The 18,913-nt window shown below is 43.2% G+C and overlaps 2 protein-coding genes across 3 annotated transcripts in view; one reads left to right on the top strand and one right to left on the bottom strand.

Annotated features, from left to right (window-relative positions):
* itgbl1 (integrin, beta-like 1) overlaps nt 1-8,556 on the top strand; it is a gene marked incomplete at both ends in the record, with an annotated part of 77,564 nt that extends 69,008 nt beyond the window's left edge. The window contains 2 exons of the mRNA XM_080753743.1: nt 3,286-3,399; nt 8,468-8,556. Coding sequence (XP_080609869.1) covers nt 3,286-3,399; nt 8,468-8,556 — 203 coding nt within the window. The remainder of the gene's footprint in view (nt 1-3,285; nt 3,400-8,467) is intronic.
* Nucleotides 8,557-15,743: 7,187 nt separating this feature from the next.
* The window catches only part of fgf14 (fibroblast growth factor 14), a gene marked incomplete at both ends in the record, with an annotated part of 199,963 nt that continues 196,793 nt past the window's right edge, over nt 15,744-18,913 (bottom strand). For both annotated transcript variants that reach the window (XM_080753745.1, XM_080753744.1), the window contains 2 exons: nt 15,744-15,886; nt 17,492-17,690. In XM_080753745.1, coding sequence (XP_080609871.1) covers nt 15,744-15,886; nt 17,492-17,690 — 342 coding nt within the window. The remainder of the gene's footprint in view (nt 15,887-17,491; nt 17,691-18,913) is intronic.

The raw sequence follows: 18,913 nt of genomic DNA, 5'->3' as shown, positions 1-18,913 counted from the left end.
ATGGCTTCTGACGAGTACAATATCTAACCAAATTTGACAGAACAAGACTCAGCATTGGTAGCAGAGAAGTACAACAGCTAAGACCAACAAGGCACCTTTCTAGTGCATTTCTTGCCACCTGCTTGTAACAGCCAAGGAACCTGAGGAAAGACTAGAACGTAGAACCAATGGAACATGGATCAGGGCATGACATTAAGGCTTGCCCTGTTCATTAAAAATGTACTTGAACAAGTGGATCTTGGTTTAATTTTTTTCTGTGACGCTCCTAGCAGCTTTGTGCTGTATATGCAGACTATGGACTGTCCATACTATGGAGTGGAGGGTGGAGGGAGCAAGGGGGGTCATTAGCAGTCCTTTTGTTATTCATTCTATTTCAATGTCTGACTAGACACTTTTTTTTTATCCGGACAAGTGACTTTTGTGCCTCAAAAAGTCAATGTCAAACCCTGATGGATGGAACACTTCGACTTTAGTATACTCCTGCCATGTCTGAAACGTGACACTCAATGATATGGCTGCCTTGCTGGTGGAGTTCTGTGCATCATATTTTGTGGTGGAACAATGGCAAATCCATCCTGTAAAAACACATCACACTAACTAGCATGCACACAATCACAATATGCTGCACTTTGAGGGAAATGGTTAGTTCATTTTGTGTGTGATTTTATTTGTCACTTTTATTCTTAAATAGTCTTATTTGCTCATTTAAAATCCCCCTTTAAAGTTAAATGGGGATGTTTACTTGTTGTATTTCTCACTAGTATGTCTTTTGTTATAAACAAAACAAACTATTATGAACAAGTACAATAAAAGTGCTAGTAAAGAATACAATTGTTTTTGAAAAATGGTATTGACATTGATATTTCAAAGACAAGATGTTCCTTAATGGTCAAAACAATATCAGAAATGAATTATACATGTCAGAATTTGTTGATTTAGACCTATTGCACCTGTTTTGACTCCTAACAATGGCCAAAAGTTATGGCCATGGTCTTCGGAATAGCAAAATGACCTTGACCATGACCTTTCAACGTCCAAATCACCCAAAAATGGTCAAAACAATATCAGAAATGAATTCCCCATACCCCAATTAGTCCAAATGGAGGTATTACATGTGAATATACACCCAGAAACAGAAAAGTTGGATTTTCATCATAGCCAATGGCAGCCATATTTGATTCAGCCATTGCGCCATTCGTGCCACTATGGCGAACGAGCACCTCTGTGATTATTCATGTCTAGGGACCCACTGACTCAGTTCAGGTGAGAAACTCCCCTCACACCAAATTGCGAACAGGTCTACAGGCCAGGTACTGTATTAAAAGGAAAATGCAACAGTCCAACCGCATGTTGGTCCATCCCTGCACAGAGTTAAGAGCCAGGGGTGTGGAAATGAAGACGAGCATGTTCATTCTCCACGCTCCACAGCATTCAGACACAAACATAAAAGACTATCTCTCTCAGCTCCTCTCCTCTCCCCTCCCCTCATCTCCGTACCTCGTCTGACTCTCTGTCCTCGTCTCTCTCTCTCTCTCTCTCTCTCTCTCTCTCTTGCACTCTCTCTCGTACTTTCCCTCATTCCTCCCACTGTCAAATCGTCACTGTCGGGCAGAAACCTCGTATCTCCAAGTTTCAAATGTGTACGTTTTTTTTTCGTAAAGTAAAGCCCTGCTTCATCAAACAAGACTGTCGCACAAAACTAGTGCAAATAGCAGATCTACAAGCACACATTTTCACTAGTTTAATTCATCTTTAAAATGATGAATACAAAACAAACGGTTTTGGACATAGAAGGCTTCCACCTGACAACAAGGAAATGCAGTGTCAAGTGGAGGCTGGCCTCCAACACTCAGACTGGTTCCTAATAAACCCCCCCAATCCCCCCCACCACACTCCCACCATGGCCAGGCAGGGACGTGCTGGCCATTGGGAAAAGCGGGACAACTCCCGAATGGCCGGTTCATTCCCGGCCGGTCCAGGCCGGCCATTAGGAAAAAAATGTAACTAAAATGTCAGGCAGAAACCTTGAATCTCCAAGTTTCAAATTTGTAAATTTTTTCGCAAAGCAAATCCCTGCTTCATCATACAAGGCCGTTGCACAAAAGTAGTGAAAACAGCAGATCTACAAGCACACAACGCCTCGCGGAGCGAGGCGTTGTGTGCTTGTAGATCGGCTGTTTTCACTAGTTTAAATCATTTTTAAAATGATAAATACAAAACAAACAGTTTTGGACATACAAGGTTTCCACCCGAAAACTACGAAATATAACTCATGTAATTGGCCCACTGGCTTGTCACTTTGTCACAAATCTTTGAGTAGCAGCAGTGCTATAGAGAGAGATCTCTCTCTATAGCGCACAATGAGGGCCTCTCCAACTCTTTTTCCCGGGCTGAATCAGGGGCCCAGCACGTCCCTGTGGCCAGGTCTTTGAGAACACCAGACTCGTACGTTCATTTCTGTCTCGTCAGCCTCCTTCTCCACCAGAACACTTAACACCTTATTATCCTACATGTCCTGCTGTCCTTGAGGAGCGGAGGGAAGCAAAATATTATGATGAGAGGACGGCGAGGGCAGGAGAGGGATGTTAAAAGAGGGTACGGTTTGTTTGGGTGCATAGACAAGGGGGCTAGTGGATGATCTCATATTGCTTCCGCCTTTTGTTGATCGTCTCCAGAAAATGAATTACAGGAGACATTGTGGACGTTTACAGGAGTTTTTAAAATACAGTATCATGGTTCTAGACTCCAACAGTGTGTTTGTATGAATGCGCGTGTGTGTGTGCGTGCGTGCGTGTGTGTGTGTGTGTGTGTGTGTGTGTGTGTGTGTGTGTGTGTGTGTGTGTGTGTGTGTGTGTGTGTTGTGTGTGTACGTATGCTTGAGGAGCAAATGTCACCACAAGTATAGCAGAATATGAGAATAATACATTGTGAGGACCAGTTTTATTGGTGAGGAAAAATAAGCTATATTTTTAGAGATATGTTCACGATTAGGAAAGGATTCAGGCTGGGTTATGTTTAGGGGTTGGAATTCGAGTTAAATATGATCTATACATAGTTTGGTCAGTGTCATGTGCCGAAACATAGCTGATCCACATGCTTTGTCTTTAGGTTAAAGATTTCATTTTTTAAATAAAATCACTGTCTAAACATGTTGACGTCCTCCTCACGAGTATAGTAATACAAGTCTGTGTGTGTGTGTGTGTGTGTGTGTGTGTGTGTGTGTGTGTGTGTGTGCGTGTGCGTGTGCGTGTGCGTGTGCGTGTGCGTGTGCGTGTGTTTCGGTAGGGTCTTGTCACTGTGGCCAGTGTATGTGCTCTCCCCAGGACTGGTGGGTGTCTGGGGAGTACTGTGAGTGTGATGACCGAGAGTGTGACCAACATGATGGCCTCATCTGCACAGGTGGAGTACACACACACACACACACACACACACACACACACACACACACACACACACACACACACACACACACACACACACACACACACACACACACACACACACACACAATTCTACAACAGTTAATGGCTTTGGCAATGTGTCAAGGATGGAGAACCAACAGAAAAAGCTAAATGGAAAGATGGCACACGCACAGATACTCTCTGTACAGCTCCTAATCCACAGGAGCCGTCTTCTCTGAGCTGATAATGGACATTTCCCTATGTTTATAATTATTTCTGTCCTGGGGCTTGCCAAGAATTTGGACAGCTGTTTAAAGTGCTCCCCTTATTGCATTTCATGGCACCAAATGTCAGCCACAGTGTCACACAAATTAAGGATCAGCATTTCAAGATGGAGTCAGTGGTTCTCAAATATTTTCATGTCAAGGACCCTCAAATTGATATGGACCCCTTTAATCTAAACAGCTGATGCTCACAATGTGTCACATCGCAACATTTGTGAGTAGGGATGCACCGATATATCGGCCACACATCGGTATCGGCCGATGTTTGCCGTTATCGGTCAATATCGGTACATGCAAATGAAGGTGACATTAACCGATGGCAGTAGCCGATATTTATCTGTTGTTGATTAGCATACATTTTGCGCTGGCTGTGTTGGTGTGTTCGTTATTCGCAGGCTACCAAGAGAGTATATTCAGAACAGTTATTTCTTATAATGTTGATTTTATTTGTTTCCCTGGCACAAAAGGGGAAATAAACAAATATCGGTATCTGCATCGGCTATCGGCTACATTTTAAACATCAGTATTGGTCAAGATTTTCCATATCGGTGCATCTCTAATTGTGAGTTTAAAAAGGTTAAAATAATGTTGATGCTATTAGCCAGGGTATACCCTGGTTGGAACACCTTCAAAGACCCTGGGGGTACACGGACACCTCTTTGAGAAGCACTGCCTTAAGAAAACAATAAGGGGAAGATTGATTGATTGAATACTTTATTAGAAGTTTGCATAGGAAAGCACAGCACAGGTCAGTACAGTCCAGATACAAGGTCTACTAATAGGATTTAAGCCCAAAGCACAATGGCTTCATTACATTGGGGTCCTTTTGTACTCGATTCATAGAGACATTAAATGATAGACAAATATACTCAGAACTATGAAAAAAAGCCAGGAAAAAAAACAGAAAAAAACCCATCATATACTGTAACAGTCACCCTTGTGCATTTCAAGAGAAAGAGAAAACAAAGGATTTACGACTGTCTGTTAAATGTTGCTGCTAGCATATTACTGATTAGGGCATATGTATGAGGATTATTGCTTCTTCTAATTCAGAAAGAGGCAAGTTCTGGAGAGGGGCTTCAAATAAGCAAATGAAAGCAAAGTCAGTGCCCCCTGAGGGGGGGGGGGGGGGGGGGGGGGGGTTACACAGAAGCACACCTGCACCCCATCCCCTTTTTACGAGGTACCAGTGAATGTTCGTTTCCAAGATGTGTCTTACGACTTGGCCAATAAATTACTCTGCATCCCAGAATTTCATGCATTCGTCAAAGCTGTAGATTCTCATTACACATATACAATTGATGAGTGATGTGGAACATTCTGCGTATTAGAAATGCCTGCTGGTTAATTTCATGCATCAAAGATGATAATTCCAGCAAGCCATTTTAGCCTGGGAGACAAAAAAGTCAATTGCACATATCCAACAAAGGTGAAAGAAAAAAAGAAAACTATCTTTCAGACAAATTAGGCCTCCCAGTCAGCATGAAATACAACTAATTGCCTTTGTCAGAGGCATGTTGTTCAAATAGCAAAATTGCAAAATTGCTTGTCACTCAGATAATTCCCAACAAACCTAAGCATTGTTTCCTCATTGCTGTCTCACCGCTTATCTGCCAAATCTCTAAAATGTAGATGACTCACTCTGGCATCCGAAGGACATAACCTTTGAAAGAGAACCGTCTGTTCTTGCTCCGGTGGCAGACAGCTTGTTGTTTACAGATTGCCATTGCGGTGGCCTTTCTCGCTGTGCTGCATGTCAGCCTCCTTGTCCCTGGACAAGGCTAAATGAGTGGCAGCTCTCTGGCAGCCCTGGGAACCAGTAAACCTAAGCTAAGCTAATTCTGTTGGAACGGCCCGTTCCAGCAGAAAACATATCGCTCCCTCCCTACCTCGTGATCTTTTTCAGCTCTTCCATCCCACCTCAAATACAGACCCCCTATTTTCTGCTTCCCCTTTCGCTGCCTCTCTACCAACATCAGGTTTCTCATTTAACCTTTACGGGAAGTCCATACTGTCTCCGACCACTGAAGATTTTGTTCGGAAAGGCAATGACGTACTTCTCTCCTGTTTGGTAAAAGGGGTCCAAAACAAAGGAGTGTACAGTAGAAGCAGGATACAAGAGTGGGGGGTGGGTGGTTGGGGGAGTAAAACAAACTAAAAACACACACCCAACTGGCCAATCACATTCTCCGTTTCCCCGAAGTAGAAGTCGGTGAGTCACATCCTCTGGGCGTGCAGCTTTCTGAACTCAAATTCGGGGTAATCCTTTTCAGAAGTTGGGAGTGACGTCATTTTGTAGTTGAACCGGACCTTTCTGACGAAAAGTTTAGTGCCCTTTATCCCTCTTATTCTCCTTCTTTCCTTTTTGTGGTTAATCCTCTCTTTCCCTGCCCCGTCCTCCAGCATCTCGTCCCTCCATGGGCGAAGCGCTGGTGTAGATCTGTCTCCTCTGCTGTGTGACAGGCAGACAGCGGGCCTCCACCTCCAAACCCTGCCGCCTCCCCTCCCACATCTCAGCACTTGACATGTGCCATGCACTCAGAGCAGCCAGGGTAACATCCAGAGTGGGATGTTACAACAACTCTTCAATAAATGGGATAGATATACAGGGTCTATTTGGCCGCAGGCAGATTGACAAAACAGATTCATATGTTTGGGGAATGTGAGTGCAGATGCTGTCACGTGTGTTGACAGCTTTCTACAGCAGTCAAATGCTTCTGATTACTTTTTTCCCCCCAAGGTTTATTTTTGGTATTGAATACCTTATTTCAGGTACCGTAGGTCAGTGTGTAGAGAGAAAGGATACCAAGGACAAAGAGAGAAGTGGTGAGATAGGAGATATTTGAAAGAAAATGTGTTCTAGTGAAATCAAGTTCCACAGTTTTATAACTGATTGTAGACAGTTCCACATTAGTTCCACATGTGAGGGGCATAGTAACGAGAGGCCGTCTTACCCAGTTCAGAACAAAGGGAATTTCGAAAACAAAGTAATCTTGAGAACGGGTGTGGTGATGAACATTTTTAGGTTCTAATAGGCTTTTAAGATAATTAGGCAATTTCTTAAGTAAGGCTTTGTAGATAAAAACTGTTCTCGTCTCATAGCCAATGATGGCCAACCGACATTTTCATAATAAAGCCTCCAGTTATAAACCAGAGGGCTGAATGGTAGACTGCATCAAGTTGTTTTAGTGATAATAATATCGCCATAATAATTCAAGCCACAATCTTATGATTGTGGCTTGAATCAACTTTCTACTGTTGTAATCAAAGCAAGCTGACAATACTGACATGATACTGACCAAGTGCCCACTATACTTAGCCTGATATATATTCAGCCATTTCACACCACTCGTCTAACTCGGCCTAAATAATCGGACTCTTAGCTCCAGTCTGGTCAGAGCGCCAACCACCTGTCAACCACCTTGACAGCTAGGCTATATCTCAGCTCTCGATTATAGGTATTGAAAATAATTTTTGACAATTACAGACGTAGCTCCATAGGATTTAGCGAACTATGAAATCACTTAATCAGTTTTTAATGTACACACTCTTCAGTAGATTAGAGCCAGATACAGACTTGAGGTGGGGCCCCCACGCCGCCCCTCAATCCCCATCGGGGGACCACGACGGGAAGTGCATTTGAAACAAGAGGCTCGCGTTTAATGTTTACTTAACTGCCGGGGCAGCTACTATATGTCATGCAGACACGTCAATATGAGTGGTTAACTTGGAGTTAGCGCGCCCAGACTGGGATAGACAGACGGTCCCATCCAATCACCTGCCAAATAGCTTGAAAAAAAGGGACGGCCTTCTTCAGCGGATGGTCCTGAGCGGTTCCAGATGGAGGCTGTATGTGGAACTCAATACACCAGTCAGGTTTCCTTATCTCCAGTGCCAGTGCGCCACAGAAACGTGTGACAACTACTTACTAGTCTGGTTAGGATTTAGATGTTGATGTTCAAAATAGTGGATTTTATTATATCTTTTATTATTCTTTTATGCGCTCAGGATTTAATTACGTTATGAGCTGCATTATAAACTTTTAGTACATTATATATTATTTGAGCCGTTCTTACATTAGGAGTTGCCACTGCTGTTGAGTGGGCAAGTGACAGCCCAAACTATCCTGAAAGCCTAGCTAGCGTTCCTATAAAAGCACAGAGTATTCTAAAAGTGCCCCTCCTCCATCACAAAGCTGCTGCCAGGGAAGCAGCGTGTGAAAACAGGAACTGTGTTATAAAAGGTCAAGCATGATCAGGGGCGTCACAAGGGGTAGGAAAGTGGGACTGAGTTACCAGGGCCCAAGGTGGAGGGGCCCTAGTAACCTTAGCTATTGAAAAATAGCAGATATACAAGCTCACAGCGCGGCACCGAGTGCCGCGCTGCGAGCTTGTAGATCTGCTATTTTTGAAAAGTCGTGAAAATGTGCGCAAATCTTTGAATATATGTATTTTTTAAGTGAACATTTGTAACTCAAATTCTGCTTCTGGGGGGTCCCTGGAACTAAATATTTTGAGATGGGGGGTCCTTCACATGAAAAAGTTTGAGCATCACTGACATGGAAACATAGGTTTCTTGGCACACATTTTCACGATTTTTCAAAAATAGCAGATCTACAAGCTCGCTGTGAGCTTGTATATCTGCTATTTTTCAATAGTTAACATTCATGGGGGGCCCGCAGTGAATCCTTGTACCCAGGGCCCATAATTTGGTGTGACAACCCTGAGCATGATGGAGCCGTTCTCTCAATTTACGGTTGCCCTTCTCACCTCTCCTTCCCAGGCAACGGGGTGTGCAATTGCGGCAACTGTGAGTGTTGGGATGGCTGGACGGGGAACGCCTGCGAGATATGGGTGGGAGCGGAGTACTAAGGCAGGCCACTGTGGTGGACACGGAAGACCTGGCCGCCAGGAGCCACCAGGAGGCCACCGTCGAAGGGCTGCAGAAACACGTACAGCCTGAACCCCACAGGGAGGAGGGAGCGAGCGAGCGAGAGGCCAAGACCAAAACATAGGATGTAACTCTTTCATTACAATTTATCTGAATCATTTGTATTAACAGCATTCATTCCTGAAATCCTTTGTACTGGCTACAAATGATCTTTATTAAAACTGTGTTTTGTATGCAAGAAAGAAAGATACTTATAGAAGTGTGTGTGGGGGTAATTGTTTGTTTCACTCTCTCTCTGTCTTTAGAACACATTATAATGTAACCTTTTGTGTTTCCAATAGCAATATGTATGAAAATTGTTTATGTAAAAGCTTACATATTCCATAAAGCTATACGCATAATAGAATGCAGGTGCACAAACAGAATTCAGTCGTGGGAGGAGATGAGAACGTTTTATGATTAATGTTTTGTTTTGTTTTTGTTTTTTTCCTGGAAAGGAAAAGGGTCTGTGTGGTTTTGTGTGGGGAATAATGTATTGGTACTCGGGTCGTTTGTGCGTATAATGGTGCGTTTTCACAAACTGGACTCGATGTTCACTCTGCAACTCAAGTCAGGAGTTTCGTTTGAGGTTTTTATTCGTTTTTAATAATAAAACATTAAATGTGCCGCATGACACAAACATTTTGCATGGAAAACAATGCGAAGACCTTAATCATACATGGTTATAAATCCGTTATAACATGACATAAATCCAATGGGCATACTTGCAATGGTATATATCTATATATATTTTTTTGAAAATAAATCATTTTAATAGTGCCTATTCTTCTCCAACTCTGTAAAACAGCCCACCCACAACAATCTGCATGGAAACCCATACTGTACAGTTGGTAGTACATGAGGGCATTTCCCAATCAAGTCAAACTAGTGATAAGGTTAAATTGTATGTGGTAGAAAAAAAGAAAAGACAAAGACATACATAGTTCAGTTGTGTCATGCTGGACGTCCATGTCACTTGAAAGCGGTGGTACACAGTCAAATCTGGGTTAATTTAACTCTGAGGGTACAAATGGAACCAGCTGGACCCTTACGGGTCCATTTGGTTCCATTTGTACTCTCCCAGAGTTAAAAATGGAACCAAAGCGACCTGTAATGGAACCCCTTGGTTCCATTACCTTAGTCCAGGATTTCAATTAACACCCATGGCTTTGCAGTGCATCAGACGATAAGAACTGCAATGACACAAGTGCTCCATCACCACTTGAACAGAGGACTGATAAGAAATTCACAAAGAAAATGTAATTCTACTTTGGCCTTTTTTCATGCTTTTTAGTATAGCCAACCCCTCCATGTTTATTTGTCCCATCAAAATGACAGGTGCAATAATATACTGCACACTATATTGCATTAAGTATGTTACTGACGTTACAGTACACCTTTATATAAATATTTTATTCAATATGTTGTATATGTGTATACAACAAACACAAACTGTACAGTGCAGACAAACTCGTTGCATATATGTATGTAAAATTTAGCGGTACATACCAACAGTTCTTGATAGACATAGCCTACTACATGCAGTTCATCAATGCCATCCTCTCCCCATGCAACAGATGGGACAACATATGAAATAAGAGGTTGAAAACAGAAGAAGTACAGGTAACGAAAGGAGCTATAAATCTACTAACAGTTCTCCTTTCAACCAATCTGAAGAGCGAGAGGGGTTGGTAAACAAAATAGACGACTGTCAGGATCAGAAGACGACATCACGCACGACCCGTATACGAGAGAACTGATAGGAACGGACTGACAAACAAAACAGGTGGCTACGGAGATCAAAAACAGTGATGTACATTTACACACCTGTCATTTACAAAAATAAAGTCGGCCTTGGAGGAGCCAGTCAACTGGACTGCAGGACCGCAGTAGCCAGCCCAGCATGTAGAGTTCGTTAATGTGTTGGAAATGACTGCTTGTGAGGAGGGGACGACTGACACCGGCCCCAAAACACAACTAGTGGTACTCAGCCTACTGTGTGTAGAGCACAGCATTACATTACAGCATTAACAGCATTGTACATACAACTATTTAAAGTGTAACTTAATGTGCTTCAACATCCTGTAATAAGAAATGGCCACTCATAACCCCAAATAAACTAAAAAATATTTTTTCTTATATTAACCAAATCAGTTGCTTAATATCTAGTTGCCATTTTTAGGAGCAAACAGTGGCATCCGTCTGTTTACCTATTCTAAAGTCTTAACTACCAAAAATCGATACAAGATAAATGTTATAAATCTGTTGATAGAATCCAATAGAACTTTGATAAATTCCTAACAGTCATGAAGAGAATCAAAAACAGAAAGGTTAGAGTTATATATGAGTGTGCCACAGCCTACAACATGCTCATTCAGCTTTCAAACTACACAACTCGTTAACCACATGAACCACAGCATGCCTATTCTGGGAGCAACGTCCCAAAAATAACAGATCTACAAGCTTGTAGATCAGCTAGGGTTTAAGTGGTTAAGTGGTTAATGAATATATATATATCAGTAAAGTACTATCCCCACACTTTGCCCCTTGTAACAATATCAATACATGCACGTGGATGGTTCAAGATATCTCTAGCCTCTCAAAAGTGACATCAGTCAAAAGATTTCTGAGATTATAAAAAAAAAGGTCTAAGTAGAGTTGCTTATTCCCTTTTTTGTGGAACAGACGCTATCACAGTGAAAGCTTGGGTGAATCAAATCAGAAAGTGGATCAGTTACTTTTTCGTTAATAACCAGTTTCTTCTGGGAATGCAAAAAAAAATACTTTGGTTATTTCATTGTGAGTGGATTGGTGTGTTTGGTGAGCAAGAATGTCATTCCCTCTAACACAGGGGTCTTCAAAGTTTTCAGGCCAAGGACCCCTTAGTTGAGAAAGAGATGAAGTAGGGACCCCCACAATCTTTTCATAAGATTCCAATATAGTTTTCCATATCGTTTGACAGCACAATCATGTATTTTGGATTCATGTCAATTTGAATTTTTCAGATAATTAAGCACTTGAACGGTCAATACTTAATAAACTTGACCTTTCACTCTGTTCAGCCCTTTTTCCCCTCTACACCAAACCTCTTTGCCAAAAATAGCCGATCTACAAGCTTGTAGATCGGCTATTTTTGGCTAAAGTTCTCAGAATATACTGTAGACACTATAAAAAACATTTCTATCACACAAAGATTTGGAGGACCCCCTGTAGTAACTCTGAGGACCCCCTAGGGGTCCCGGACCCCCCGTTGAAGACCCTCGCTCTAACAAATGATGAAACCCAGTGGCCAGTGCAGTGTTTTTATTTTTACATCACTTGACAACAAGGCAGGTGTGCTGGCTTTGAGGCTCGTGAGGCACGCCCGGGCGAGCCACTCGGCGAGCGTGCGCACATGCCAAGCAGCCTGTGGCAAAGTTGCACTGATACAAAAACACGCCATCCAAGTTGGCAAGCTGTGGTGGATGTAAAAGGTTATCACCGGTTTTGAAATTGCACATAGTACTTGACAACGACGTGCACTGCACATTAGGCTCGCTACCATTAGCGGGATAGCTAGCTAAGATACATAATGTAAACGACTGGCTGCAAGCGGGCGAGCACCACTTCCACTCAGCCAAGGGGACGATCCGTGAAGTCAATGAAAACAATGCAGGGCATGGTACACATCATTTGTTAGAGGCAGGGACATGCTGGTCCCCTGATTCTGCCCGGGAAAAAGAGTTGGAGAGGCCCTCATTGCGTGCTATAGAGAGAGATCTCTTTCTATAGCGCTGCTGCTGATCAAAGATTTGTGACCAAGTGACAAGCCAGTGGGCCAATTACATGAGTTATATTTCGTCGTTGTCGGGTCGAAACCTTGTATGTCCAAAACCGTTTGTTTTGTATTTATCATTTTTAAAATGATTTAAACTAGTGAAAACGGCCGATCTACAAGCACACAACGCCTCGCAACGGAGGAATGAACCGGCCCGTTCGGGAGTTGTCCCGCTTTTCCCAATGGCCAGCACGTCCCTGGTACACATCATTTGTTAGAGGGAATAGCATGCTGCACATGTACGGTGACTGGATAATGCTACGTGTCGTCAGGGGCGTCACAAGGGGTAGGAAAGTGGGACTGAGTTACCAGGGCCCAAGAAGGTGGAGGGGCCCTGGTAACTTTAGCTATCGAAAAATAGCAGATATACAAGCTCACAGCGCGGCACCGAGTGCCGCGCTGCGAGCTTGTAGATCTGCTATTTTTGAAAAGTCGTGAAAATGTGCGCAAATCTTTGAATATATATATTTTTTTAAGTGAACATTTGTCAGTCTCAAATTTTGCTTCTGGGGGTCCCTGGAACTAAATATTTTGAGATGGGGGGTCCTTCACATGAAAAAGTTTGAGCATCACTGACATGGAAACATAGGTTTCTTGGCACACATTTTCAAGATTTTTCAAAAATAGCAGATCTACAAGCTCGCAGCGCGGCACCGAGTGCCGCGCTGCGAGCTTGTAGATCTGCTATTTTTCAATAGTTAACATTCATGGGGGGCCCGCAGTGAATCCTTGTACCCAGGGCCCAGAATTTGGTGTGACGCCCCTGCGTGTCGTCTACCAGATGTGTTGAGTGAGTGAGGCACCTTGGGGCCCAGTGGGGACTGGGAACGTGTGTTTGCATGCCGGGGAGGAATCAAGGTCCAGACAGGCACACGAGAGGCCAAGATGATTGATGCCGGACTCTGCATGCTGAGCTAGGAAACTAATCCTCTCATAATATCTAGTCAGTTAAAAAGTTACTTTTTTTAATAGTCATTTTCCCTAAGTTTTATACAGTGAAAATGTTACAATATAAGCCATCTCTTGTATAACTGCTGCAAGAAGAGAGAACACAATACTAACCTTGCCCATGCTTTAGTTTGCTGAACAAAATGGGGATGCAGCCAGTATGGCGCCTACTGGTATTCGACCATGTCGCTCTCTGGATTGAAGTACACAAGATCCTCAGTATTAATTTAAAGGAGTAGTTCAACTAATATATATATATATATATATATATATATATATATATATATATATTTTTTTTTTTTTTTTTTTTTTTTTTTTTTATTATTTTTTTTTATTTATTTTTTTTTTTTTCTATAAATTACACAACGCATGAAGCCTTGAATTCATGGAGATTTATTTTTATTTTTGTCACTTTTGTCATTTTTGCCAATAATTTGATGACCAGTGTAGTTACCAGTGTAGGAGACCCGAGACATTAGCATCTTTCCACCGGTCTCTCAAATCATTAGGAATGCGACATAACAAAAAAAAACATCATTCATTCAAGGCTTCATGGGGGTGTAATTGATAGAAAATAAGTACTTTTTGGGGTGAACTACTCCTTTAAACATGTATATAACTCCATTTGGACCCTAACCCATTTGTAACTGCGTTCGTCCGACTCTCCCACATTACTGACCCTATCTCTAACCCTAACCTTAGCCACGTAGTCGCAGTATACTAATGAGACGTCGGACTGACGTGTTCCTCCCATACAATTCTATCCATTATTTGGTTATATTTGCACACTCGGAGTTAAGTTAACACTGGGAATTTTGCTGTGTAGATGCGGCCACAAAATGGCTGCCAGTGCTGCAGTTATAGACCATCTGAGTCAAAGCCACAAGCCTCGCTTCCTAGTTCCGAGAAGTCCGCGAGTGAAGGACAGGACGAGGCCTACAAGGCCTAGAGAGATTCCTAGAGCCCATAATGCTCCGAAATAAGATTCAAGAAAAATAGATTTCAGCTTGCTATTTACCAGAGGAGGCGGACTGAACCGCTGGTGGGATCTAAGATAGTGATATGTATACACCACTCCTTACAGCGCTCTCCCAACGCACGCACACATGCACATGTGTGTGTGTGTGTGTGTCTGCATGTGTGCATGTGTGCGCGCGCGCGTGTGTGTGTGCGTGCGTGTGTGCGCGTGTGTGTGTGTGTGTGTGGAGGGTTCCTCACACTGATTGCAGTGGAGGTAATTAGCACTTCATCAGCTATGATTGCAGGAGCTATCTGCCAGCATGTGTTTTTATGTAGCCATAAAAAAACAACACTTTTGGTCTTAGACACATTGTAGACTCAGATTTTCTCCTCTCCACACACAGTGTAAGTGTCTTTACACTGTGTGTGTGTGTGTGTGTGTGTGTGTGTGTGTGTGTGTGTGTGTGTGTGTGTGTGTGTGTGTGTGTGCATGTGTGCGAGTGTGTATTTTACAGTGGGCAAGAACAATATCAGTTCTTTACATGTAGTATGTGTGTGTATGCGTCTCGTACCACACTGGCGTGAATGTGTGCCTTAGAAAATCACACGCCGCCCCCACAAAATGCATTTATTTTTTGTTTTGTTTTGTCTCGACTAAGTTACTCGACAAAGAGGAAAGTGTGTGACGACTAGAGATTAGAAAGAGAACGAGACGGGATCATACCGGTAAAAAATAGAGGATGACAGTCCAAGTTATTTACTTTATCTGTACAGTCTCTACCCCAGAACATAGCTGGTGCACTGTGGTATAGAAAATAGATCTGAAATTACACAGCCTCTGCTGCAACAGGGCCATCGTTAAGGAGGTGGGACTGGGTGAGGTGGGTTGGGAGGTGTTCTCGGATGAAAACCATCAGCAAGCAAAGGTGCCACGCGTGGCTTGTGAAAACACACCGTTCTCACGGATTCTCACAGTTTTACAGAGAAGATTCTAAAGGCATTCCATGTCGGGCCAGGCATTCCCATTATCAGAGTTCTTCTCCGCTAGCCCCCCAGCCCCCCCCCCCCCTGTGTGCTGGCGACACTCTGGTGGGGTGGGGGTGGTCGGGTAGGAGTGTGGGGTGAGGGCGGGTTCCCTCTGAATCCATCCGCACATACGATGAAATAGCCGGAAAGAGGGAGGAGGAGGACGTCGAGGAGGGCAACGTATGGAAGGTTCGCTTGGATCCATAGAAGAGAGAGGGTTTGGAAGTCTTATGGGCGGGTGGGTGGGGTGGGGTCGGTGGGGAGCCCTGACTCCATCACGTTTCCCCCATCCTCGTCCCCGTGTCCCCCTTCCCTCCCCCCCCCCCCAGCCCTCTGCACACCCGCACACCCCACGCTCAGCACACAGGTGAGGTGTGGCTATGTGGGGGGCTTGGGGTCTGGCTTGCTGACCGGCTTGCCTCCGTTCATTGCTGGCACACTTGTGCTTTTACTTGGGGGCACGGCTGTTTTGGGCACCGTCTCTCCAACGTCGTGCAACGATGGCTCTCTGTACATGGCAACTGGAAGAGAGATTTGTTCACAGACTGTCAGTAAAGTAATATAAAACAAACGAAACCCAGGATCATCAGTCTAAACGGTATAATATCAAAAAAATCATCTGCTGTCTTAAAGAATTATTCTAAATAAAAATTGTCAAAGATATATACAGTATAGCCTCTGCCCTACCCCACCCCCGGTGGTTGCCAGCATCCCAGCTTGTTTTCCTGCCTCTTTCTTCAATCTAAATACAACAAGTCTTTTGGGGAAAAACAGCCCCAAACAACCTCATTATCTAGCACTTCATCGTCATGAAGCCATGGCTACTGTACATCACCATCAGGACAGCACACTGCAGCATGACTCCATGTTTAAATAATGGACTAGAATCAGACATGGGAAGTGAGTGACAGGACATCTAACACATTGTGAAGTATCAACATTTCATCATGATGACACAGAAACAGACTTCCTCAGCTACCAGGAGGCTCACAGTACAATTCTCAGTGTTCATTTAAAGAAAATAAGAAAGTAAAAATGGATCCAAATGGATATTGAATGCCCCCTAAAGATAAATACAAATTACATCCCAAACAGTGCTGTGCCATTACTCATTTTGAGATATTTTCGTCCATGCCTTTACTATATTTAAAAAATGGTAAAATACAATCTACATCGACACGTTGTGAGCTTGTAGATTAGCTATTTGAAATAGTAAAAATGGCAAAAGAGTTCAGGGATAAGGGATAAGGAATGGACTAGAAAACTAGAGCCCCATGTCTTTGATTGGGAGCCCTAGTCATAATTTGGAAAGCTCTTCATCTGTGTCTCGCTGGCCCTTCTGAAAAGATACAGAGCCCACACATATTGGAATTACAATACTCTACTGTAGAGATGCGACGTTCGCGAACGAATCAAATCTTTTGAACGGCTCTTTGAAGTGAACGATGGGATCCGGTTCGCGGAGTAGGGAGCCGTTCATTTGGCTGAATTGGCTCGCAACGCGGTGCGGCGCCGTTGGCGCCGCGATGCGCGGTGCGGCACGGCAATGTGCAGCTATCTAGGAAGCAAATTAAGACACTACAGTTTGATTTGATCATAGCTTAGACAATTATTAAGCGATTTTTATAATTAAAACGTCTCCAATTTGCTTGGGAAGTCCACTTCCATGACACATGACTGTATTATGTCCCTGTAAATATTTAAATGTTTGCTATTTTAAAATAGCTGATTTACAAGCTCACATTGTGCCAGGCCTAGCCAGTTGGTAAATCCTGGCTATATAAGCCGCTAGGGAGGAGCGAGTTCATTGTTGCCTGCTTGTTTTTTTAAGGTGTTGCATGAATAACATTAGTCAAGGTAGCTTAATTTACAAATACATGTGCTATAAAAAGGGTAAATACAAAATTGTGATCTCAACTGTCAGCAAAGGAATGTAGTGCCAGACCATGCCACCTTGTGGATTCATGTTTCAACGAAAATATATAAATATGCAATGAGCCAAAAGAGCCAAATGAGCCAGTCTTTTGAACGGCTCTTTTAAGTGAGCCAGAGCCATGGCTCTGGCTCACTTCAAAGAGCCATAAATTGCAATCGCTCTACTCTACTGAATGCTGCCTTCTGTTTACCTTCTAATGGCTTGGGCAGGAAGTGAGCAGCTGGTTTTGTTTTCTTCACACGATTCCCCTTCATAGCTTGGCCCTCTTTGTTGAGCCCTAGGAACCAAGCTCTACCCGACTCCTGTTGTCTGTATAACATGGACGAGTAGATCACATAGTAGTTCTCAAACACAGACTCTTTGAACTTGCATTCCGCCGTAAAGAGTTCCTGTAATGACACAAGACATGAGAGGGGGAAAAAAAGAATATCATAAGAACGGTGCCTCACAGACGAGAGGAATTCACAACAAAAAGGTAAGCAAACAAACAATGGTATAGTACAAACAAAGAGACAGTTTGTCTTAGATTATTTTATGTGGAGGTTGCAGAGACAAATGCCCCACAACTTTCATGCTTGCAGTGTACAGATTAATGAGGTGGCAAGCAAGGAAACGTGGATCGCCAGGTAAACTGGACTCCATAACTCCACCTGTCTTGAAAATGACATGTGATTAATTGCCTTGGGCTATAGGTCTGCAGTAGACGATCTTACGCGCTATAATCATACCTTATTCAAATCTGGCATAATAAGCCGCTCAGATGAAATGCAATGCTCAGTCTCTCCTTGGCCTTAACCTCGACATGAGCTGTAAGAGCACTGGTTTGGTCAATTAGCTTGTGTTCCCAGCACAGAATACTGTTCGGCTCTGACCTCAATGTCTCAATACTGTAAGAATTAGCTTTTTCCCTGAAGGCCAACAAGACATTCCTGTTAGATAGATGACCTTAGCTATGAAGATCCTCTTTTGCGGTCATCAGATGTTTTCACAGACCTTGGAGAGGTTGTTTGATCAACAAAAATGGCAGAAAGAAATAATAATTCTAATCTGTCAGCAGCTACCTCCGCGCAGCGATAATTTTACTGTGACTGCCTATAAATACTTGATGTGAATGATGATATAATGAATCCAGTGACTTCCCCTTCTTCTACACCTCAATTGTTCAATGACAAATGAATGCTGAAGCACCACATCTCTCTTCACTGTTCACCATTCATCTCCGACCTAGAGGGTAATAAAATGTGTTTCCACGTTGTCTGCCTTGCTTGGCTAAAAATAAAAGCATTCATTGGGGGAGTATTAATCAAAGCAGGCTCATCACACTGGGAAGGTCTAAAGCACATCTGTTGTGGAAAAATTCACTGTGAGCTGAACACTTCGCCATTAGTATTACCAACGTATTTTTGAGCGGTGCTCCTGGAAGGAGCTAAGCTCCAACATCTGGCTTTGTCCGGGCCCCCCGAAAAATGTCCGGGCTCTGAAGCGTGCCTACATCTGGCCTACATCTTGGCAAGTTTGTTGTACGCCCGAGGTCCTACCCGGCCCGACTAGTTAGAATACATTTTAGGCCCTTCCCGGCCCAGGTCGCTTATGGTCGGGTTTGGAAAGAATT

This window comes from Nannobrachium achirus (genome assembly GCF_963921795.1).
Source record: "Nannobrachium achirus genome assembly, chromosome: 22".
Classification (NCBI taxonomy): Eukaryota; Metazoa; Chordata; class Actinopteri; order Myctophiformes; family Myctophidae; genus Nannobrachium; species Nannobrachium achirus.
This window is presented reverse-complemented; position numbering and strand designations above follow the sequence as displayed.